Raw genomic sequence first — 23927 nt, 5'->3', positions numbered from 1 at the left:
TTTGTTTCGGGAGCCTGAGCCACTTCCCTGCCATCGTCCCCTGCCCGCTCCTCAGGCCCGGCCGGCTGAGACGGCGCCGATGTACGTCACACACCCTGGGCTGCAAACTGTCCTCAGAACAACAGGGAAAACACACTTCAGCGGGTGAGCTGCCCAAGGTCAGCTCCTGTGCCAACGTTTAATGGATCATCCATGAGGTCTGGGGCCCGGCAAAGGCACGGCCCAGCAGCTTCTGTGGGAAAACAGGCCGTTCCCGCGGATGTCGGCGCCAGGGCTTGGGGCGGGAACAGGTGCAGGGCTGTGTCCACCCCCGCCTGCATGCCAGAGTGAGGCAGGCCTGGCCCCGTGTGAGAAGAGCCTTCCCTTCTGCAAACCCAGTTATTCCCTCCGTTCTCTCTGCAGCCAGGCACTGTCCATCCTGGGACCTACGTGGCTGTCGTGGAAGCCCCCGTGGGTGCTCCTGGCACGGCCGGTGGGGGCGAGATGCCTGTGGCTGTGCCAGCTCCCAAGGTTAGGCGAGAAGCATGGAAGGAGAGGGGCATGGCTGCCCGGGCCCTGGCCTCAATGCCCTTCCGTGGCCCAGCCCTAAATGCCCTTCCATGGCCCAGCCCTCAATGCCCTTCCGTGGCCCAGTTACTCCCCAGCATCTGTGTGGGAGTCTCTGCAGCTTCCGGGGAACCAGGGCAAGCACAGGCCCTGAGCTACAGAGGCTCCGGCTGCCTGCCAGGTGGGGAGGTGGGGGCAGCCATTCCTGCTCCAGCCCCAGGCGCCTCTCGGTGGTGGTGGTGGGGGGGCAGGCGTGGGAGCTCACTGCCTGTCACAGCCCTGCCTGAGGTTCGTGTGGCTTCAACCCCAAGCGTCCGAGTGAGGGCCCTGTCGTCTCCAGCTCCACAGGCACAGCCCAGCTTCTCACCTGCCCCAGTTAGGCATCTCTGTTCAAAGGACTCCTCCCAGATGATGGCAGACACCTCCCTCGGCCTCACCTCCCAGCCAGGAGTCACCAGCACTGAGGATTCTGTCCCTTGCAGAGCCTGGACTGCGTCCCTTCCAGCCCTCTCCACCAGGCCTGCACCAATCACCTGCAGGTGGGCCAAGCCCTGGCCTCCAGGGCCTCACACCCTTTCCTCCATCACTGCCCCTCCATCTGCCTGGTCACACCAGGTTCCAGAAAGAGCTCTAAAAGGGTCTGCATCACACACAGATCACAACCAATCTGCCCATCACAGCTTCTCGGCCAGCAGCATTTCATCTTCCCTCCAGTTATTCTCTTCCTCCCTGGATCTTCTTTGCAAGGCCTTGAGGTCCATGCCCCCTAACCATGATTCCCCCCAGCCATGCTGACCCCCAGCCAGGATGCCCTGACCCCATCTGAGATGCGTAGACCCCAGCTGAGATGCCCAGACCCCAGCTGAGATGTGTAGACCCCATCTGAGATACCCAGACCCCAGCTGAGATGCCCTGACCCAGCTGAGATGCCCAGACCCCAGCTGAGATGCCCAGACCCCAGCTGAGATGTGTAGACCCCATCTGAGATACCCAGACCCCAGCTGAGATGCCCAGACCCCAGCTGAGATGCCCAGACCCCAGCTGAGATGCCCTGACCCCATCTGAGATACCCAGACCCCAGCTGAGATGCCCTGATCCAGCTGAGATGCCCTGACCCAGCGGAGATGCCCAGACCCCAGTCTGCCATTTCAGCTGTCGCTTTTTCAGCCAAGTCTCAATCTTTGGATGAAGAGACATTGAGTCCTTCCAGGTACTGACTAGGGTGCTGGACACCAGACACCTAATGAGTGCTGATGAAATCTCCACTGTGACTTCGCAGCAACCCTGACTCTATCCACACACCAGCACCTCTCATCCCAGGAGAGCCTGGGCCCGGAATGGACACAGCTTCTGCTTCCTGGGATCAAACGTGCTCCCAGCCCTCCAGGCAGCCACCCAGGGCAGGTGCAGGTGGGCAGGCGCCTGGACCCAACCCGGAGCTGATGTCCCATGCACTCGGCCCCCACTCTGAGGGTCCTCTGAGAGCACCTGCCAGGTCAGGCTGCACGTCCGCCCCAGGACTCCCCTCCATGGGATACCCCAGTTTTCTTTTCCAATGAGCCTGAAAACCCTCCACAGGCTGCGTCTGCAGACACCATTCCCTCTGCCAGAAGGAAGAGGAAAGGAAGGGGTGCCACTGCTGAGAGCCCAGGCTGTGCGCTGTCCACTCAGCAGGTGTCCAACAATCCCCTGGCTTGGGTGGGCCAAGACCCACAATGTCCCAACCCCAGAGGGCCCCAAGCTGCTCCAGCCTCTGCAGCCTCTGCACGCTGTGTGTGTGGGCATGCATGAGTGTACGCACGTGTGAATGCGTGCACAGGTGTGTGTTATTGTGTGCACAGGTATGTGTATGCATTGATGTCTGTGTGCATGTGTGTATGCACAGGAGTCTGGGTGCGCATGTGTGCATACGTGCATGTCTGTGCAGTGTGTGCAAGTGTGTGTGCATGGGTCTGTGTGCACTGTATGTATGTGTGTGTGCTCAGGTGTGCCTGCATGGATGTCTGTGTGTACGTGTGTGTGTGTGCATGGGTCTGTGTGCACTGTGTATGTACGTGTGTGTGCTCAGGTGTGCCTGCATGGATGTCTGTGTGTACGTGTGTGTGTGTGCATGGGTCTGTGTGCACTGTGTATGTACGTGTGTGTGCTCAGGTGTGCCTGCATGGATGTCTGTGTGTACGTGTGTGTGTGCATGGGTCTGTGTGCACTGTGTATGTACGTGTGTGTGCTCAGGTGTGCCTGCATGGATGTCTGAGTGTACGTGTGTGTGTGTGCATGGGTCTGTGTGCACTGTGTATGTACGTGTGTGTGCTCAGGTGTGCCTGCATAGATGTCTGTGTGTACACATGTGTGTGTGCATGGGTCTGTATGCACTGTGTACATGTGTGTGCTCAGGTGTGCATGCATGCATGTCTGTGTGTACACGTGTGTGTGTGCATGGGTCTGTATGCACTGTGTATGTACATGTGTGTGCTCAGGTGTGCATGCATGCATGTCTGTGTGTGTGTGCATGGGTCTGTGCACATTAAGTAGGTACATGTGTGTGCTCAGGTGTGCATGCATGCATGTCTGTGTGTGTGTGTGCATGGGTCTGTGCACATTAAGTAGGTACATGTGTGTGCTCAGGTGTGTATGCATGCATGTCTGTGTGTGTGCATGGGTATGTGTGTGTGCAAGTGCGCTGTTACGAGTATACATGTGTGGGTGTATGCGCAGGTGTGGACGTGTGCAGGTGTCCATGTGTCCATGTGTCAGTGTGCATGGGTGTGTGGACAGGCGTGTGGGTCAATGTGGGGTGTGCATGGGTCAGGGTGTGCACAGGCATGCATGTGTGGGCACTGAGGTGTGTGTACGTGTGCGCACAGGTGTGTCCGTGTGTGTCTATGTGCGCATGGATCAGTGTGTGTGCATGGGTTGTGGGTGCGTATATGTGCATGTGTGTGCATTGGTGTGCACGACTGCACACTTGCTGATTATGTTCTAAAGAGGTAGAAAGCACTTTCGAGCCTGGCCCAGCTCCAGCCTCCTCCATTAACAATTCAGCAGCCCTCCTCTGCCCGCTCCCCACTTCCTGTTCTGATCCTGGTGTTCCCGAAGGGTCTCCTCCCTCCCTGTTCAGTTTCCCCACAGAGATCATACCCCATGCAGCCACCACCCCATCATTCTGGACCTGCCCCTCAGCCCAGTGGGCCCCTCCGGGTCCAGCCAGAGCCATGGCTCCTGGACACCCCTGTGGGAATCTGAGATTTGGAATCTGGACCGATGGGAGGTGGGTGGGACACATGCCACCGCCCCCAGCGTCAGCCCTCCTCCCAGGTCCTGAGCCAGCCTCAGGCCTCCTCCCAGGTCCTCCCGTGGCTCCGTGGCCAGCCTCAACATCCACCCTGGCTCCCTCTGGGAGGACTCTGTGTTCCCAGCAATCCTGGCCCTGTCTCCGTGGCTCGAAGCTTTCCACTGCCTTCCAGGCAAGCCCACATCCTCTCCATGTGGGCAGTCACACACTCAGGTCCCCACCCACCGCACTCAGGCCCTCGACTCCAGCAACAGTGACACCTCTGTACCGCTGCACACACTGTTCCCTCAGCCTGGAGGGGCATTCCTGGGCCTCCTCCTGCAGCACTCCCAGAAACTGCCCGGGGTGCCAGCACTGACTCTGGTAGTGCCCAGACGCATCTACAAATCCTCACAGCTCAGGGGTCGTGGGATCTGCCGGCCAGACCAACACGCCCAGGGCCCAGGGCACTGGCCCCTGAAAGCACTTCCAGAGTGAACTCCTGAGACAAGCATGTCAGCTTCGGAGGGAGGAAGTGTTGCAGGAGGATGCCCCTCAACCCTGCATCTGGGAGGGGAGCCCAGGGATATTTTTCCACCGTCCCTGAGTGGAGATTTATGGAGCTGCCCGTCCTGGGAGCCACTGTCGGGGAACCCAGGAGTGACAAGTGACAGGTGTTTGCATTCACCTGCCTGGCGGCTTCCTGAGCTTCCACCCAAGGAGGGGTGATTTGAACTTGCTCAGCCAGGACCGGAAGGAGGGTAAACCTAACCACACGCTTCATTTCATTCCTTCAGGGTTTCGCAGGAGGTGGGAATAAGACCGGAATAATTCCAACAGATGCTCCGACCATCCCTCATGGACCACATGCACTCTTGGATGCGGAAGAGCCGGCTGGGGTCTGGGGCAGCCTTTAGGGGTTCTTGGGGTCCCAAAAGGTGTCCAGCTCGGATGTCTCCAGGAGCAGATCTTTCTGGAAATCTGGGACACCAAGGGGGAGCACAAATGCTGGTCTTACTACTAAGCAATGTGTCCCTCAGATCCAAAGGACAGCAGGTAACCTGGGTGCAGCCACAGCCAGCTGCCACCTCCCTGGAGTCCCTCATGAAGCACTCAGGGCAGAATGCATTGCTGCCTCAGCCCCCTTCAAAGCCCAGGCCCAACACCGCACCAGCTCCTCGGACACTGCCCGTCTGCCCAGGGAGAGTCTCACGCTCAGAGAGGCTATAAATACACACAAGACAGTCAAGAGTTTCCGTCGCCAACCAGAAGAGCTGACCAAAAGGTGAAAGAAACCTCCCATGGCAGCAAATTAATTGATTTTTATCTTGCCTGAATTGCTATTTAAAACCGGTCTGGTGATTGTGGAGAGTTTCCGAAGGACTCAGCAGGACCGATGAGGCACATGGGACGTTTTCTGGGCCCCTGCACAGCTGCAGTGCTTGACTGCAGTAGCTCAGGCTCCCTGAGGGTCTGGACTTCAGATTTGGCTCAGCTGGGTGGCTGAGGACATTCTACCTCACTTCTCCAAGCCTCAGTTTCCCCACGGTAAAATAAAATAAACTTTTCCAGAATCCACCAGGTTTTGGGGAGATTTAGGCAAGGATGTGGGTACCCCTGGAAAACTACCAAGGGCTTTACCTCTGCAAAAGGCTGGGGGTTATCAGCTGGTGAGGTCTGAACTCATGGAATTTTCCTCTCAGTGTGTTTTCTCATCGGACAAATTGGGAGAATAATAGTCTTTACCTTGCAGACTCGTAAGGATTAAATGAGTTAAATATGGAAATGTTTGAGACAGAGTAAGAGCTAAAAAAGTGTTAGTCACCACCGCCACCACCTTTATCATTGCCATTACCATCATCACCACCATTATCACTATCACCATCATCACCATCCTCACCATCACCTTCATCACCACCACCTTCACCATATCATCACCACCTCTACCATCACCACCACCACCATCACCACCATCACCACAACCACCATGGCCATCTTCACCATGACCATCATGATCATCATCACTATCATCACCTTCATTATCACCATGACATCATCATCGCCATCTTCACCAACTCATCATCACCTTCATCATCACCATCATCATCACCATATTCACCATTTCGTCACCTCATCACCTCCACCAGCATCACCACCTCCACCATCATTATCACCATCACCACCATCACCACAACCACCATGGCCATCTTCACCATGACCATCATGATAATCACTATCATCACCTTCATTATCACCATGACATCATCATCGCTATCTTCACCAACTCATCACCTTCATCATCATCATCACCATATTCACCATTTCATCACCTCATCATCTCCACCAGCATCACCACCTCCATCATCATCACTATCACCACCATCACCATCACCACAACCATCATCGCCGTCTTCACCATGACCATCATCATATCATCACCTTCATCATCACCATCATGATCACCACCACCACCATCGCCTCCACCATCACCATCACCATCTCCACCATCATTGTCACCATGACCACCATCATCACCATCACCACAACCACCATGGCCATTTTCACCATGACCATCATGATCACCACTATCATCACCTTCATCATCACTATGACATCACCATCGCCAACTTCACCAACTCATCATCACCACCATCATCACCATCACCTTCATCACCATCATCACCATATTTACCATTTCATCACCTCATCACCTCCACCATCACCACCACCACCTCCACCATCATTATCACCATCACCACCACCATTGCCATCACCACAACCATCATCATCCTCACTATCATCACCGTCACCATCATGATCACTACCATCATCACCACCATCACCATCGCCTCCACCATCACCATCATTATCACCTTCACCATCACCATTATCACCATTACCTTCATCACCATTGTTATCACATCACCTTCATCACTATCATCATCACTATCATCAGCACCTTGATCACCATCGTAACCTTCATCACCATCACCTTCATCACCATCACCTTCATCATCACCATCACCTTCATCATCACCATCATCACTATCACATTATCATCACCATCTTCACCATCTCATCACCATCACCTTCATCACCATCTTCACCATCTCATCACCTCCACCATCATTATCACCATCACCACCACCATCATCACCATTTTCACCATGACCATCATGATCATCACCATCATCACCATCTTCATCTTCACCATTATCAACACCACCATCACCATCACCTCCCACCATCACTATCACTGTCACCCCTTCACCATCACCACCATTATCTTCATCACCATTGTTATCACATCACCTTCATCATCATCACCATCAACACTATCACCATCATCACCATCACCTTCATCATAACCATCATCACTATCACCATCACCATCACCTCCATCATCACCATCATCACCATCATCACTATCACCTCCATCATCACCATCACCTTCATCACCATAACCATCACCATCACCTCCATCATCACTATCACCATCACTATCACATCACCTTCATCATCACCACCTTCACCATATCATCACCTCCACCATCACCATCACCATCATCACCATCACCTCCATCATTACCATCACCATCATCATCACCATCATTATCATCACCATCATCACTATCACCATCATCACTATCACCATCATCATCACCATCACCATCATCACCATCACCATCATCACCATCATCACCATCACCATCACCTCCATCATCACCATCACCTCCATCATCACCATCACCATCATCACCATCATCACCATCACCATCACCTCCATCATCACCATCACCATCACCTCCATCACCACCATCACCATCATCACCATCACCTCCATCATCACCATCACCATCATCACCATCACCATCATCACCATCACCATCACCTCCATCATCACCATCACCTCCATCATCACCATCACCATCATCACCATCATCACCATCACCATCACCTCCATCATCACCATCACCATCACCTCCATCACCACCATCACCATCATCACCATCACCTCCATCATCACCATCACCATCATCACCATCACTATCACCATCATCACCATCATCATCACCATCAGTGGCAGCAGCAGCAAAATAAAAAACAGGCTTGGCTGGATAAACACAACGTGGGCCATTCAAACAATGGAATATTAGTCAGCCTTGAAAAGGAAGGACGTTCTGACACCTGCTAGCGACAACACGGATGGCCCTTGAGGACACTATGCAAGCAATATAAGTCAGTCACAGAGGGACGAATTCTGTAGGATCCCCTTATACCAGGCAGTAGAGTTCAGACTCAGAAACAGAAAGCAGAAGGATGGTTCTACTTTCTAGAAGGGCTGGGAGAGGGGGATGGGGAGTGTGTGTTTCGTGGGGACAGAGCTTCAGCCTGGGAAGATGAAACATCCTGGAGATGATGGTGGTGACGGCTGCACAGCAATGTGACCTGCTTAATGCCACTGAACTGCACACCTAGAAATGGTTATGACGGTAAATTTCATGTTATCTGTATGTTATCACAATTTTTTAAAATAAAACATTTTTAAAAGGGCTTGGCCACTGGAACCTTAACTCACTCCACCTATGGCCTCAGTTCACACTGCCCCACAGTCTCACCCATGCTTGGGGGCCACGGCCAGGGCTGCTAAGCACCCCCTCGGTCTGGCCCCGCATGTTCCTGCCCCATCCTGGAGGCGTGGCCGAGCCACAGGGTAGGTGACCTTGTGTTCTGCTTGTGGGGAAGCTGCCCCCTCAGGAACCTTTTCACCAAGTTCCTCCGGCGGCTGACTCTGGGGAGGGACAGCGGGGCCAGGAGGCCACAGCTGTGGGACCGAGAACCTGGTTGCTGAATCAGAGAGACATGCGTGGCCAAATTTAGAACACAGGAGGACAACTTCCTCCCAGAGACCCATTGTTCACCACCTGGAGCTGGCCCTCCCCGGGCGTGCAGATTTCCCAGACGGACCAAGTGCCCAAGGGCTCCGGCCCCACTCAATATCATTAGAAGGTCTGGGAGGAGGGGAGCAGAGGGACCGCCCCCACAAGGCAGGGGATGTCCACAACCCACTGCCTGCATGACCACAGCCACCAAGGCCAGCCCCCGCTTCGGTGGGTGGACGACCGTGGGGTGCTGCAAATTGATTTGTCCAGAACTGCGCATCTGTTAGGATTTTCCCAGCCAAAACATCCGTCTTTACGGCAATGGTCTTTGCATGGTGTTTAACTCTCCTCATTTTGCTGCCAGGAATCTGGTCGGGGTAATCCGGGACCTTGGAACCGTCCACTGCATTCCACATCTGTCTCGTCTGGGAACGCCTGCGCGGCGGTGCCCCGAGATACGGGTGGGAAACAAGATCTGGAAATGTCTGCAATGGAAAGCCGGGGCCCGCGGGGGGTGGTTTGGTCTCTGGGAGGGGAGGGTTGAGGGGAAGGAGAAAGACGGTGCCTTTTATAGGTTTTTTTTTTTTTGGTGGGGGAGAGGGTGTTAAACTTTCTATAATGTTGCTTACATTAACAAAAAAATCAGAGAGAAAATATCAAGGCAAAGGTACTCGTCAAAGGAACCACACAAATGGGACCATCCTTTGCTGAAGACATGTCAGTGTCCCTGTCTCCGTCAGCAAGCGGCATTTTACTTGAAGAATTACTTTGAAGGTTCTTGTCTCCCAGAGCAGAAGCCCCAAACCGAGGCCTCAGCCTCACACCTGTCCCTCTATCCACACGGAGAACAGCCTGCGGCTGCCCCAGTTCCCATGGAAAGTCACTTAATGCTGAAAGGCAAGCGAAGACGTCCCATGCCTTTGGGAGAGCAGTTGTCCCCTCGAGACATCTCACAGTTCAGCCGGACGCTGGGAAGCTCTCCCGGGCCCCCAAGCTGCTGGGCCGAACGTCCAGCTCACTGGGAGAGGGCAGCCGTGATGTGCCCGGGACACAGCCCCTTGTGCACAGGCCCTGGGGGAGCTTTGCTTACAAAAGGGGCGTGGGAGGTACACAGCCCCCTCCCCTACTTAAGGGATGACGAGGCTGCCCTGCGGCGAGAGGGACGCGAGTCAGAGCCGGGTGGATTTGTGTGTCCCTCTCGGTGGGCTGTGGCCACTGGAGCACTCAGGAGCCCGCCTCAGCAGGGTCTCAGTGGAGCAGGGGCACTCGCAGCCTGCGGGAGGGGTGCTGGCACCGCAGACAGCAGGCAGGGTGAGGTCAGAACCCCTCTAAGCCGTGAGGAAGCTCTCACACCTGTAATGACCCCGGCCAGCACGGACAGGGCCACACGGACAGGGCCACCCCAGGGCCAGACCCCGAGGGCCCCGGAACCTCCACTGTCCCCACGCAGATGTCCGCGTGCACACGGTCCACACGGGGCCCAGGTGGACAGCTCGGAGCCCAGCCCTGGGGTTCTGGAAAAGCGTTTCTTCCAGTCCAGCCCAGAAGGAATGTTTTTATTTTCCTGCTAGAGGCCAGGCCAAATGGGCTCCCGTTCAAGATGCTCTGAGATTTCCCTCAGACAGGGAAGACTTGGCACCCACACACAGTGACCACTGGGCAGAGGCCAAGCCCAGCGCCTCGGTGGGCCTCACCTGCCCTGACCCGTGAGAGGAAGGAGGACACAAGGCCGGTGCAGCTTCCCCCATAGGCAGATACCCCCAGGCCTCCGGAAGGTGGAACCGCAGGCTCCTGGTGGGGCCCTAAGGCCAAGGTGGGGGCCAGGGACGTGGTTCTGAGCACTTCTCATTTGGCTCTCGGAAGAGGCTGCGGTGTCCCGGCAGGATGTTCCAAAGTAACTTTCACACCCCTCGTCAAGGAGCTCAGGGGGCGTGAGACCCTCCCCTGCCCAGGGTTTGCAGCTCCGCCCTCCTGCGGCCTCGCCCCACCCTCCCCCACACATGAGCTCCTATGTCCCTGCAGCTGTCAGAATGCCCTCCATCTGGAGAACTCCTACTCCTACTTCAATACCCGGTCCCCTCCACCACCCAGCAGTCCCCGGGCCCTCCGCCATCCCCCGCCATCCCCTCAGGGTGACTGCCCTGCGCTGTGGCCGGCCTGCTCCTCTCAGGTGTACTCTTCACACAGCACAGCCCTTGGCAGAGCAGCTGGACTATTTCTCTCCTCTGCAAATCAGCCTCCATCTCCTGCCGTTGCGGCCGTCACACCCAGAGAAACACTGGTGTTCCAACCCCGGTGAGCAGAGCTCTGCAACCAGAGCCCCCCAGACTCGCCCTGCCCGTTCTCCCACCTTGGACCGCTGCCTGCAGCCCCTCCCTCCCGGCATCCAGGCCCCTGCCCCACGGCCACCGCAGGGCCACGGCCCCTCCACCCTCCCTGCAGCCCAAGTGACACCACTCTGGGCACTCTCTGCGTCGGGTCCTGCTCCACATCTCTTCCAAGCCCTCACGTCCTTCCAAAGCATCTCACGCCCACAGGACGCCAGCCCAGGAGAGAGGACAGGGCGTGTCTGCAGTCCACAGCATCTCTCCAGCCCCGGACCAGAGCTGATGGCTGGGAAACACGTATGGCTGAGACCCCTGTGGCTCCTGCAGACCCTCCTCCAGCTCCAGACAGCGACCCCAAAAGAGAGACATGTAGGAACCGAAAGGGCCACCCTAAGTAAGCAGCACCATAAGCAACGCTTCGGAATGTGGCATGGCACCGGCACTGTCCCAGAGACCCCAGCCAGGAGCCTCGCGGCGCAGGCCGGGTCCCAGCTGACCCCACACGACGATGGGGCAAGCACGGGGTTCCCCGGGGCTCCTGTTTTGCAGGGGTCCCCTTCCTGAAAGCATCCGGCAGTGACCAGTGGATTCTGAACAATCAGCCACCCCCTGGTTCAGGCCTCGGCAGGGAGGGGCGCGGGGCTCTGATGAGCCAGGAGAAGTTCCCAGGCCCAAGGACAGCTTTGCAACGTGCTGTTCTGCAGTTGCTTCAATGTTGTGGACATTCATAAAATTAATTTGCAAAGAGGGGAGATAAACTCCATCTAGCGTTCCCATGGCAACGCCTCCCAGGCCGCTGCTGCCCTGGATGGGAGCAAGCTGGGGAATTTCAGTCTCGGGACTTTTATGGGGAACCGGCTCCCAGGGTCCAGCTGCCCCCAGGCTGTGGGGAGGTCTCCGGGAGGGGAACTCCAGCGGCCTGGAAAAGCAGGCGTGCAGCCCCCACGCAGGAATGCGTGGAGGGAACCTGAGCTGGTGCCCGGGCGGGCAACGCCCCACCCAGGCCTGGCTGAATGCCACTCCACTTTCCCGCCCGCGGTGAGGTGACGGAACAGCTGGACGGTCCCCGCCTCCGGGAGCCCTCGCAGCCCTGGCACACACTGCCGCCTCTCCGCTAGGCCCTGGACGCTGCTCTCACCAGGGAACGAGCCAGGTGTCCACCCGAGCCGGGCACAGAAATAACACCTCTGCCCCCATTGCCACAGGACCGAGGACTCTGTCCCCATTTAGAGCTCCTGGGGCCCGGGGCTGTTCCCCAACCTTCGGTAAGAGCCCCCAGAAAGATCCAGCTCCCCTCACCCCGAGGCTGACGGCAGGTGCAGGCCTCACAAGGATGCAGGATGCCCAGGCCCTGGGGCTCAGGGCTCCCACTGATACACACGGTGCGGTGGGCACCGCAGCTTTCCATCTGCACGTCTGCAGCTCCCAGGTTCACAACCCACAGGCCTGCGGAGGAGCGACCGCTCAGTCTGCTGAGGATATTTTCCAACAGCTGTGGGGATCGGGTGTCTGAGGGGCTGGCAGCTCCCCACAGCTTCAGAGACAGCGGGCGTGACCCCGTGGGGTCGGGGGCAGGGAAAAGCAGCCTCCACCCGGGAGGGGCCCCGCTCCTGCAGACAGACCTGCGGGGGTGTCGGGAGTTGAGGGTCCTGCAGCCCGGCCCTGCCTTCCTGGCTGCCTCCGTGGCGCCCAGCTCAGCTCTGCAGTGGAGTTGGCCCGAGGCCTGTAGGTGTTCAGGCCTCACAGGTGTGAGCAGGGGCGGTTTTCACACCTGTGCGCGGCCGGGGTCCCCACACCTGAGGGAAATCAGCTCCCAAAACAATCGCATCTTCGGGCAGAGCGGGCGCAAGGCACCGCAGGCTGCCACTGCAGACGGGGCCGGCCCTCACTGGTGTCCACCCTGGAGAGCCGAGGGGAGCAGGAGGCCCCGGGTGAAGGGCGGGCGGGAGGAGAGGAGGGTGAGGCAGGAGCTCTGTGGCCCTACAGGGATGAGGCCTTACGCACAGGGCGTCCTCAACCCACCAAGGCCACGATTTACAAAACAATGTGCTTTAGAAACTGCTGGAGGAAGAAGGACGGTGACCAGACAGGGCAGGACGCCGGCCCCAGGGAGAGTGGGGGACCGGCATCTCCTCCACGCGCTGCTTCAGGGAAAACAAACGGCGGCCACGAGAGCAGCCACCGAGCCTCCGGCGCCTGCCGAGAAGCCGCCCCACCCCACCCGACTGCACCTGTCTGACGCTGATGCTGTCGGTGGCGGCCCCGGCCGCACAGTCCACAGCTGGAAACCGCGAAAGGCTCCGAAGCGCGTCGGGTCCGCGCCTCTGATCCCCGCACCCTGGGGTTGCACTGTGACTTGCCAAATTTGGCTGATCACAGAGGAAAAGCGAAAAAAATCCAGGTTGCCAAGGAGACCCTTTCAAATCCATTTTACAGTGCTGTGAAAGCGATACCTTCCTCTCAGGTCGAGTTTCGTTCCCGAGGCCGTGCAAGGCGCTGTTTTATGTGAACGTGCGCGGCGCCCCTCACCTCCCCTCCCGACCCCCACACACACTCTGTCAGCGGTCAGGGCACCCTGCACAGCGCTCCGCTCTCCCCACATCCCCCTCCTCAGAGCCTTTCTGGGAAACCCGTGCAGCGGCACATGGGGGCTCCTGGGGAGGGGGCAGCCAGCGTCTGACCCCAGCACCCCTCCTGGGGACTCTGCAGGGAGCCTGTGGAACCCTCGGCTGTCCCCAACACAAAACCACACTGCTGCACAGCTGGGTGAGCGCCCCAAGATCACGAAAATCAGCTGTGACAGCCCTCAGCAGATGCGCCACTGCGGGGCCTGGCTCCCAGAGCCAGCAAAGCACACAAGAAGGTAAAATCCGAGTTGCCAGCCAGGCAGTGGACAGAGGGGCAGAAGGTGAAAAACACCAGAAGTTGTGCTCGCAAGACTGGGATCGCGGAGTCGGGCACACCCATGGTGAAGGCATCGCGGGCAGAGCCTCCCGGCTGTGGGAGGTGGCGTCTGCCCCCACCAGTCCCCGCACCTGTCCTCAGCTGACGACCCCGGCGTGGATGTGGAGGGCACGGCCAGCAGAGCCCCCCACCGGGGTGCGGTTGGGTCACACACCGTGTGCGTGGGGGGCTCCCAGGACGCCTGGCACATCCTCAACACTCAGAACACACCGCGCGGCTTGGTGAAGCCATCTCCTCCGTTCCGGGGTGAGAACACTGCATGTGCTGCCTTGATCTGCTCTCCACGAAGATGCACCCGCGATCCATGCCCCCCACACACATTTTCATGATTTTCCTACACAGGGCCTTGGACTCAGCTAGGAGGGGGCCTTGGTCCACAGAGAATAATGTGTGATTGTCCGAACCAGCCACAGCTACTCATTCTCTCAGTTTCATGACCATTCAAACCGAGGCTGCCAACTCAGAAGCCCCCGAGTGCCTGCAGACACGGCTGAGGAGCCGAGAACAGGGCTAGGCAGGGGCTGCAGGAAACTGGGAAGCCTTTCACACCAGAAGGGGCATCTGCCAGCTGGGTACGGCCAGACGGGGCTGCAGGTCCAGTGTGGTGGGATGTCAGATTTTTAAACAGAAGTAAGAGATCCAGATTTATTTTATTTTTTCAAGACAGGCTCTTGCTCTGTGGCCCAGGCTGGAGTACAACGACATGATCTCAGGTCACTGCAACCTCTGCCTCCTGGGTTCAAGTGATTCTTGAGCCTCAGCCTCCCAGTAGCTGCACCACGACCGGCTAATTTTCGTATTTTTATGAGAGACAGGGTTTCACCATGTTGGCCAGGCTGGTCTCGAACTCCTGACCTCAAGTGATCCACCCGCCTTGGCCTCCCAAAGTGCTGGGATTACAGGCGTGAGCCACCGTGCCCGGCCAGCGACCTAGATTTTTATGTGAAATCTCCTGACTGTAAAATAACGACAAGTAATCCAAATATTTAAAAAAAAAACACTGCACAGGCCAACACAAATTTGTCTCTGGGCCAGATTCAGCCTGTAAGCACCAGTTTCTTGTCAATGGATGTAAAACCTAGAGCAACTAAAGAGATCTGCCTTTCCACCTATCACCGCGGTCATCTTGCTGGAGGTGGAGCGGCCGGGAGCGCCACCACCACAGCTCTGTTATCTAGGCAAGGAAGGGCTCTACTTATGTACTTATTTCAGTAGCAATAACCGGTGAGAACTGAGAAGCCATTCCTGAAGTCAGCGACTTAAACCACAGTTTGTTGTTATCCTTCACAGTTCGGGGTTGGAGGGGCTCAGCCGGGCGGTTCTCACTCGGGGTCTCCTCCGGGGTTGCATCCAGATGGAGGCAGGGATGACCTCATCGGACGACTCAGCTGGTGGGACGTCCAAGACGGCACAGTCATGTGGCAGCTGTTGACACTGGGCGTTCACGGCTGCGCTGGCTGGGGCTGGGGCTGGGGTTGCACTGGCTGGGTGGGCGTCTCAGAGCACAGCTGCTGGGCTTTAAGAAGAGCATCCCGGGAACAAGGTTCCCATAGGCTGTGGTAGAAGCTGTAAGGCTTTGGAGGACTCAGTCTTGGGTACCCTGCAACGCCACTCCACTGTATTCTATCCATCGAGTGTGTACCTAAGCCAGCCCAGCATCAACGGGAGGGGGTCAGACTCCCCTTTTCCATGGGAAAGACAACCAAGAATTTGAAGCCATGTTTTTTTGGTGTGGGTTTTGGTTTTGGTTTTGAGACAGGGTCTCTCTCTATTGCCCAGGCTGGAGTGCAGTGGTGCAATCATAGCTCACTGTAGCCTTGAACTCCTGAGCTCGAGCAATCCTCCCACCTCAGCCTCTCAAGTAGCTGGGACTACAGGTGGGTGCCACCATGCCCAGCTAATTTTTTCCCCCCCGTCTTATGGTGCTGATAATTTTTAAACTTTTAGTAGAGATGGAGTCTCACTATGTTGCCCAGGCTGGTCGTGAACTCCTGGGCTCGAGTGATCCTCCTACCTTGGCCTCCCAAAGTGCTGGGATTACAGCATGAGCCACCGTGCCCAAAAACCACCCAACAGCAGCCTTTAATACAGCAGATTTCAGCAGTGGGTTTGTGATCCCCTCCTCTGCACACGGACAAGCGTGCACGCTGGCAGCCCCTCCTCTGCACACGGGCAGGTGTGCACACTGGCATCCTCTCCTCTGCACACGGGCAGGCGTGCACACTGGCATCCCCTCCTCTGCACATGGACAAGCGTGCACACTGGCATCCTCTCCTCTGCACATGGGCAGGTGTGCACACTGGCAGCCCCTCCTCTGCACACAGGTGGGCGTGCACACTGGCATCCCCTCCTCTGCTCATGGGCAAGCGTGCACACTGGCATCCCCTCCTCTGCACACGGGCAGGCGTGCACACTGGCAGCCCCTCCTCTGCTCATGGGCAAGCGTGCACACTGGCATCCTCTCCTTTGCACACGGGCAAGCGTGCACACTGGCAGCCCCTCCTCTGCACACAGGTGGGCATGCACACTGGCATCCTCTCTGCACACGGGCAAGCATACACACTGGCAGCCCCTCCTCTGCACACAGGTGGGCGTGCACACTGGAATCATGGCTGGGGTCACTCCCCTCTCGGGGCCTGCCAGAGTCTCCTTCCAACGCTGGCCAGAATCATCACTTGGGCTGCCGGTGGTTTCATCCTTTCCCTCCTCTTCTCCTTTTAAAGAAGCGTTACTGTTGAATGAGTCCCCTACTCTACTGACCGGACATACTGCCTGAGAACGGCCCCCCAGCAGGGACCCCCCTTCGTGAATGTCCGTGCAGCCTGTGGTACCTTTAGGTTGGAAACAAGCATCATTCATTCATGCATTCACTAATTCATTCACATAATGAGCATTCTGGGACGTGGAGAGGGAAGTGACTCAGGTCCCGGAATCCCACATCCACCCTGTGGAGCTCCGTGAAGGTGGCTGCCCCGTCAAGACCTGCCTTGGTGCTTCTTCCAGGTCAGCAGAAATCTCCCAGCACCTCTAACACCCCAGCCGGCCGGGCTCCCTCCGGCCTCTGCTGCTTCTCCTGCTCTATCCCAGCCTTCCAGGTCTTTCCTTATGGTAGAGCCGCAGTGGGAAGCACCGGGGATGAGGGCGGGAGAGGCCCTGAACGTGCCCCTCAGGGAAGGGTAATGAGGATTTAGCAGGTGCGGGGGCCCGAGAAACACACACTTCCTTGCCGCAGGATCTTACTCCAGCCTCTTGCTTTTCCGCCTGTGTTCCGGTGGCGGTGAGAGCATCTTCCAACACCATCGGCGGCCCCGGCCACGTTGCTGGGCTTCTGTTGTTTTGAACCAAGACTCTGGCTCCCGAATTCGCTGAAGTCGCCAAATATCCACCAGGACTTGAGCTCTTTGCTGACCTCTGTTTCTTCCCAGCAGCCCGCAGGGGCAGGGAGGTGCGCTCCTTCTGGACCCAGAATGATCGTGTCACTGCCCACAGCTGTGGGTGTTTCGGCGAGGGCGGGACCTTAAACTCCGCCACCCTGAGGCACGCATTTCCCGATGGCAGGTGCAGAGTTGGGGCGTGTGCTTGGGGCGTGTGCTTAGGGCGTGTGCTTAGGGCGCATGCAAGCATGAGATCCTGCTCACCCTTGAGGGCCAGAGACGTGGGGAACATGTCAGACACACAGGAGCATATGTGTGGTTCTGCAGAGCCAGGCAGGTCAGCACACAGCCTGGACAGGTCACTCATTCCTGCCCGGGGCCACCTGGGGAGGGGATTCCTCTCAGGGAGGCCACAACCCAGGCACAGCCTCCGGCCGACGGACACACTGCGGGCGCTGGGGTTCCAGCCCGGTTCCTCCAGCATTAATCCGAAGGGAGAGGGTTCCAGATAACCGGGCAGGCCACAGTTCAAATAACCATGGGGCACAGGTGATGTAGGGCAGGTGGGCCCCAAAGTGGGGCTTAGGCTGCCAGGGTTCTTGGCTTTGCCCAGGAAAGGATTCGAGGCCCAGCAGGAGGTGGAATAAACAGCTTTACTGAGGCGGCAGTGTTTGGGGTTACAGCTCCTCGCTGCTCCCACCAGGCAGAGCACTGAGGGGAGCGGCTCAGGGCACCTGTGCAGTCCCATTTACACCCACTTATAATTAGATGCACATTAAGGGGTGGATGATACAGAGATCTCTGGTTAAGGGTGGTAATTTTCCAGGACCTCAGGCCATTGCCATGGAAAGGGGCGGGCACTCCCAGGCATTGCCATGGCAACGGTAAACTGACGCGGTGCGCTGGTGGGCGTGGCTATGGAGAGCAGCTTGCACCCTGGCCCTGTTTTAGCCAGTCCTCAATTAGGTCCAGTGTCCGAGCCCCACCTCTGGAGACCAGTCCCACCTGCTAGTTCACAGGCACGGGGTCCCTCGCCAGCGCCCGGAATGGGGGTTCACACGCGAATTCCTGCCCTGTCCTGGGGACAGCTGCTCAGCTCACCCAGCAGTCTGGGTGCGGCCCCCGTGGCCTGCGGCCCCAGCGTGTCCCAGGGGCTCCACGGAGCCACCTGTCGCCTGCCCGTGGTGGCGCCGTGGTGTGAGACGGCAAAAACGACTCACAAAAATGACTCTACGTCCAGAGAGAGAAGCTGCCACCGTCTTTTTAAACTTTTAATTTTGCCATCATCGTAGATTTGAGTGCGGCTGTGAGAAATAATAGAGAGAGATCCTGTGTACCCTAAATGTATGCGATGCCCCCGACAGTGACCTGCTGTGTACACACGGCGCCACGCCACGGCTGGGATGCAGATGTGGTGCCATTCCCAACCCCACTCCCTTCCTCAGCTCTGCCCACCCTTGCACGCCCTGTGTGCAGGTTCCCGCCCTTGTACGCCCTGTGTGCAGGTTCCCGCCCTTGTACGCCCTGTGTGCAGGTTCCTGCCCTTGCACGCCCTGTGTGAAGGTTCCTGCCCTTGCACTCCCTGTGTGAAGGTTTCGTGCAGGTTTTTTATTTTACTTTTTTTTTTTTAGATGGAATCTCACTCTGTTGCCCAGGCTGGACTGCAATGGTGCAATCTCGGCTCACTGCAACCTCCACCTCCCAGGTTCAAGCAATTCTCCTACTTCAGCCTCCCAAGTAGCTGGCATTACAGGCATGCGCCACCACACCCGGCTAATTTTTGTATTTTTAGTAGAGACAGGGTTTCGCCATGTTGGCCAGGATGGTCTCGAACTCCTGACCTCAGGTGATCCACCCGCCTCAGCCTCCCAAAGTGCTGGGATTACAGGCGTGAGCCACGGCACCCGGCCAGTTTCATGCAGTTTCATCACACATGCAGATCAGGCACCAGCCACCTTTCTAAGAAGGGAGCCTTTCGATGCTAGAGGACCGGAGGAGCCTCGGTGGCAGGAGTGTGAGGCCATGGCCACCCACCCCGTGGAGGCCCCAGATGGGCGTGCGGTCACAGAGCAGCACTCACTCCAGAGGGAGGATGAGGCGGGGAGTGGAAGAAGAGAAGGTAGGAAGTGCCCCCACCCAAGCACACACCCAGAGCGTCCACGTGGGAAGCACATCTCACCTCCGTGATGATGTAAAAGTCATCCCCAGGCTCTCCCTGGACCACGATTTTCTCTCCATCTTCAAACTGGACGGGCTCCAGCGCGTCCGCCACGGTCAGACGCTCCCACTTCTCCAGGGACTCTGTCAGGAGAGGAGGAGGACAGGTCATCCTCGGGCTCACACCTCCCCGGTCAGTCCAAGACAAGGGCCACCACTCTTCCCGAAAGGTGTCCTCAGAAGCACCAGCTCCGTGACCAGTAAGCTGTGTAAGATGAGGCTGTGACACCGTCCCCCAGCACCTCTGTGCCAGGAGGCCTGGGTTTTCTTGCAATCAGCAGGTCCCGGACACATGCAGCTCGTGTGCCCTCTTCGCCAGGTGCGGAGGGAGCTATTCTGACACTTATCCCTGGCTTAACGTAAATACCCAGCAGTGAAAACTGACTCCAGGTTAACTCAGTATGAAAATACTTTTGTTATCTTCGAAAGAATAGAGCTGCTTACATTTTTGCAAACAATGGAGTCCCAGCTAAGCACAAAGGCTACTAAGTGGTTTAAAATAATTCAGAAGCCAGGCACAGTGGGCTTTGGGCTGAGGCAGGAGGATCACTTGAGGCCAGAAGTTCAAAACCAGCCTGGCCAACATAATGAGACCCCCCCCATCTCTACCAAAAAAAAAAAAAAAATGTTTTAAATTAGCCAGGCATGGTGGTGTGTAGTCTCAGCTACTCAGGATGCTGAGGTGGGAGGAACACTTAAGGCCAGGAGTTCAAGACCAGCCTGGGCAACATAGTGAGATCTCGTCTCTACAAAAATTAAAAAATTAGCCAGGCATGGTGGCGCACACCTGTGGTCCCAGCTTCTCAGGAGGCTGAGGCAAAAGGATCACTTGAGCGCAGGAGGTTGAAGCTGCAGTGAGCTATGATCACGTCACTGCACTCCAGCTTGGGAGATGGAGCAACACCCTGTCTCCAAAAAAAAAAAAAAAAAAAAAGTGAATAACAAAATAATTCAGAATGGTAACTGCCCATCCAAAAGAAACACTGTTCATCAGGGACTGATCAAAGAACGTGGAACTGCATTTATGTTTCAAGATTAAGGCATAGTATACTTTCTACTCTTTTAGGTCAAAATGTTTAATTCCCATGCCAAGTTTATCTTTAAATGCTTGCGAATTCAATGTATCTTTCCGCCCTTCTCACAAGGTCTTCCCTTCCCTGTCTTTATTCATCCCTAACCCTTGGAAGGAAAAAAAAAATTACTAACGTCAGATTTTATAAGAAAATAATGATCACCTGATTAACTGTTTGTTTTTTCACACACACAAAAAATCTTTCCTGTCCTATACAAATCAGATGCTACCTATGTAGGTCAGAAGCTAAAAATAAAAAGCAAAGCATTTATTTTAGATCTAGGTTAGGAGGGAGATTTCTCTCCTTAAAAATCCCTGTTGATGCTGTACGTTGCAGTGGAAAATGCTTCCCGCAAACCCCAGGGCCGGGGCAGATTCTGCAGCATAGGGAAGTGGGGTGAGGCCCCCGCTACCAGAGCTGCTTGACCAGCTTCCTAAAAACAGGGTCTGTATTGGCCGGGCGCGGTGACTCACGCCTGTAATCCCGGCACTTTGGGGGGCCGAGGCGGGCGGATCACGAGGTCAGGAGATTGAGACCATCCTGGCTAACACGGTGAAACCCCGTCTCTACTAAAAATACAAAAATTAGCCGGGCGAGGTGGCGGGTGCCTGTGGTCCCAGCTACTCGGGAAGCTGAGGCAGGAGAATGGCGTGAACCCAGGAGGCGGAGGTTGCAGTGAGCCGAGATCGCACCACTGCACTCCAGCCTGGGCGACAGAGCGAGACTCTGTCTCAAAAAAAAAAAAAAGGGTCTGTACCAGACAGAAGCTGCTGAATAATTCAGAACCCAGGCGTGCTCCCAAGCAGGTCAACACATCAGTGCACACCTGGCAACTAAATGATGCAGGTGATTTTTTAGTGCAATTATGGTTTGTGTCCAGGGTGCAAAAGGAGACCAGCATATGAATTTGGAGTGTTTTGTTTACTGGTTTCCTTACAAGGACAGTCACATGAGGCATTTCATTTCAGAAGTCAGTTGCAGTTAGGAAGTTTATTTCCACATATTTGATCAGCAAATGCTTCCTCTATTACATTTGAAACCTGTAGTATTCTGAGTTCTGAAAACAAAAATTATCTCCTGGCTACATTAATCTTGGATGGAAACTGACAGAAGAAATCACAGGGAGATGGCACTTTTGGCCCCAGTTTTTTTTTTTTTCAAGAGACAACATCTTGCTCTGTCAACCAGGCTGGAGTGCAGTGGCGTGATCACGGCTCACTGCAGCCTTGAACTCCTGGGCTCAAGAGATCCTCCCACCTCAGCCTCTCCAAGTGCTTGGATTACAGACATGAGCCACCACACCTGTATAATTTTTTTTTTTTTTTTTTTTTTTTTTTTTTTTTTTTTTTTTGGAGAGACAGGAACTCGCTATGTTACCCAGGCTGGTCTCGAGCTCATGGCCTCAAGTGACCCTCCCACCTCAGCCTCCCAAATAGCTGGGACTGCAGGCATGCACCATCACGCCCAGCTAATTTTTTATTTTGTAGAGATGGGATCCATCTCCATTCACTGTGCAAACTATACAGAATAAACGCAGCCAAGTGCCCCAAAAAGCACCCCACAAGGTCAGCCTGCGGCCACAGGACAAGGCTGCGTGCACCTGCCCCGGTGGGAAAGCCATCTCCAAGCTCTGAGCTGGAATTCTGCAGACTCGCAGCTCCCACGCGGGCCGTGCTGACTCTACGGGGCCTCCTGTCCAGGGGGCCGAGCCCTGCGCGTTCAGGAGGAGAAAGCAGAGTCCCAGGAGCACCAAGGCGCAAACGCCATTCCCAGGTTTCTGGTGCAGGGACAGGAATGCCAAAGCCCACAGCTTCAGCCTCGTCCAGGGCCATCCCTCCTGCCAAGCCACCTGTGGAGGCACCGCCCCGCCAGCCCTTTCTGGAGGACTTTGTGCTGATGGTGACTGGGCAGGAAAAGGGAATCGTGTCTTGTTGTTACTCTTCTGGGAGGCCACGGAGAAGCCGGTCACATTGCCGGCCGCTGCATTAATCAGAGGAACATAAATGGGCGGACAGAGGCCACGCGGCAAGGGCGTCTGACCGCCCCTGAGAGCCCGGGATGCAGGAAGCAAGAAGCCACCTCCAGCTGGAGGTCACCAGCGCTCGCCTGGAGCAGGGAGAGGGTCTCGTCCTTCATGGCCTGCAGCAGCCGTTGCCTCAACAGCGCTGGGGAATGAAGGAATCTGTGGGGGCATTGCCTGGTGGGCACAAGGGCCCAGACCACCCAGCTCCGCCTCAAAAGGAACCCAGAAGGGCGGCAGAGGCCCCGCGTTTGGGATTTTGCATAGGGATCAACTGTCCCCCTCTCGGCCTCTGTTAAATCTGGGGGACCAACTCATTTTGTTTTTCCAAGTATGACATTTTTAAAAAGGCACTAGAATTAAAACCAGACACGAAGCCACATGGGTGATTCCATTCCCACAAAACATCCCGAACAGGCAAATAACCCAGAGACCAGGAGCGTCCGGAGGCCGCTGGGGCTGGGAGGGCAGGCGGGGGTGACGGCTCACAGGGATGGGGCTCTGCCTCGGGTGAGGACGGGGCTCTGGGATGGGAGCGGGGCCGACAACGTCATGTGTGGACTCGACAGCCCTGAAACGTGCTTCCGGGAAAGGTCAAAATGTTCGGCTTGATGTGACCTGCATTTTACCACAATCGAAAGAACCTCACGCTCCCTTCTCGACATTCCGCAGAAGGATTTCAGAGAGAACAGGGGTCAAAGTCCTCCCCAAGAAACGCAGGCACAGCCATACTGTGCACACACACGTGCACACAGGCACACTCACACCCACTCTCACACACGTGCACACTCATACCCACGCACACACAGGTGTGCACACATATGCACACAGACACACCCACACACGTGCACACTCACACCCTCTCACACACATTCTAAATGCACACACACTGACACACCCATGCACTCACACCCCCGCACACATGCACACGCACATTCTATGTTCACTCATGCACACACACGCACACACACATTCTACACACGCACACACACACCCCCACGTACACACACCTCTGCACTCACACCCACGCACACACATGCACATTCTACACATACCTCGGCACTCACACCCACGCACACACATGCACACACATTCTACACACACACACCTGTGCACTCACACCCACGCACACATGTACATACACACCTACATGCACACACACCCGTGCACACACCCACGCACACATGCACACACTCATGCAGCCACATATGCAGTCATGTGCACACACATGCACACACACCCTCACACATGC

The 23927-nt window shown here is 56.2% G+C and overlaps 1 protein-coding gene across 4 annotated transcripts in view; it reads right to left on the bottom strand.

Moving 5' to 3' along the window:
• PRKAR1B (protein kinase cAMP-dependent type I regulatory subunit beta) overlaps nt 1–23927 on the bottom strand; it is a 182939-nt gene that overhangs the window by 12406 nt on the left and 146606 nt on the right. For all 4 annotated transcript variants that reach the window (XM_008018916.3, XM_073012892.1, XM_008018917.3 and 1 more), the window contains exon 9: nt 19545–19666. In XM_008018916.3, the coding sequence (XP_008017107.1) occupies nt 19545–19666 (122 nt within the window). The remainder of the gene's footprint in view (nt 1–19544; nt 19667–23927) is intronic.

The sequence above is a fragment of the Chlorocebus sabaeus genome, chromosome 28 (assembly GCF_047675955.1).
Source record: "Chlorocebus sabaeus isolate Y175 chromosome 28, mChlSab1.0.hap1, whole genome shotgun sequence".
Lineage (NCBI taxonomy): Eukaryota > Metazoa > Chordata > Mammalia > Primates > Cercopithecidae > Chlorocebus > Chlorocebus sabaeus.
The sequence above is the reverse complement of the archived record's forward strand: the minus strand, read 5'-3'. Positions and strand labels throughout refer to the sequence as shown.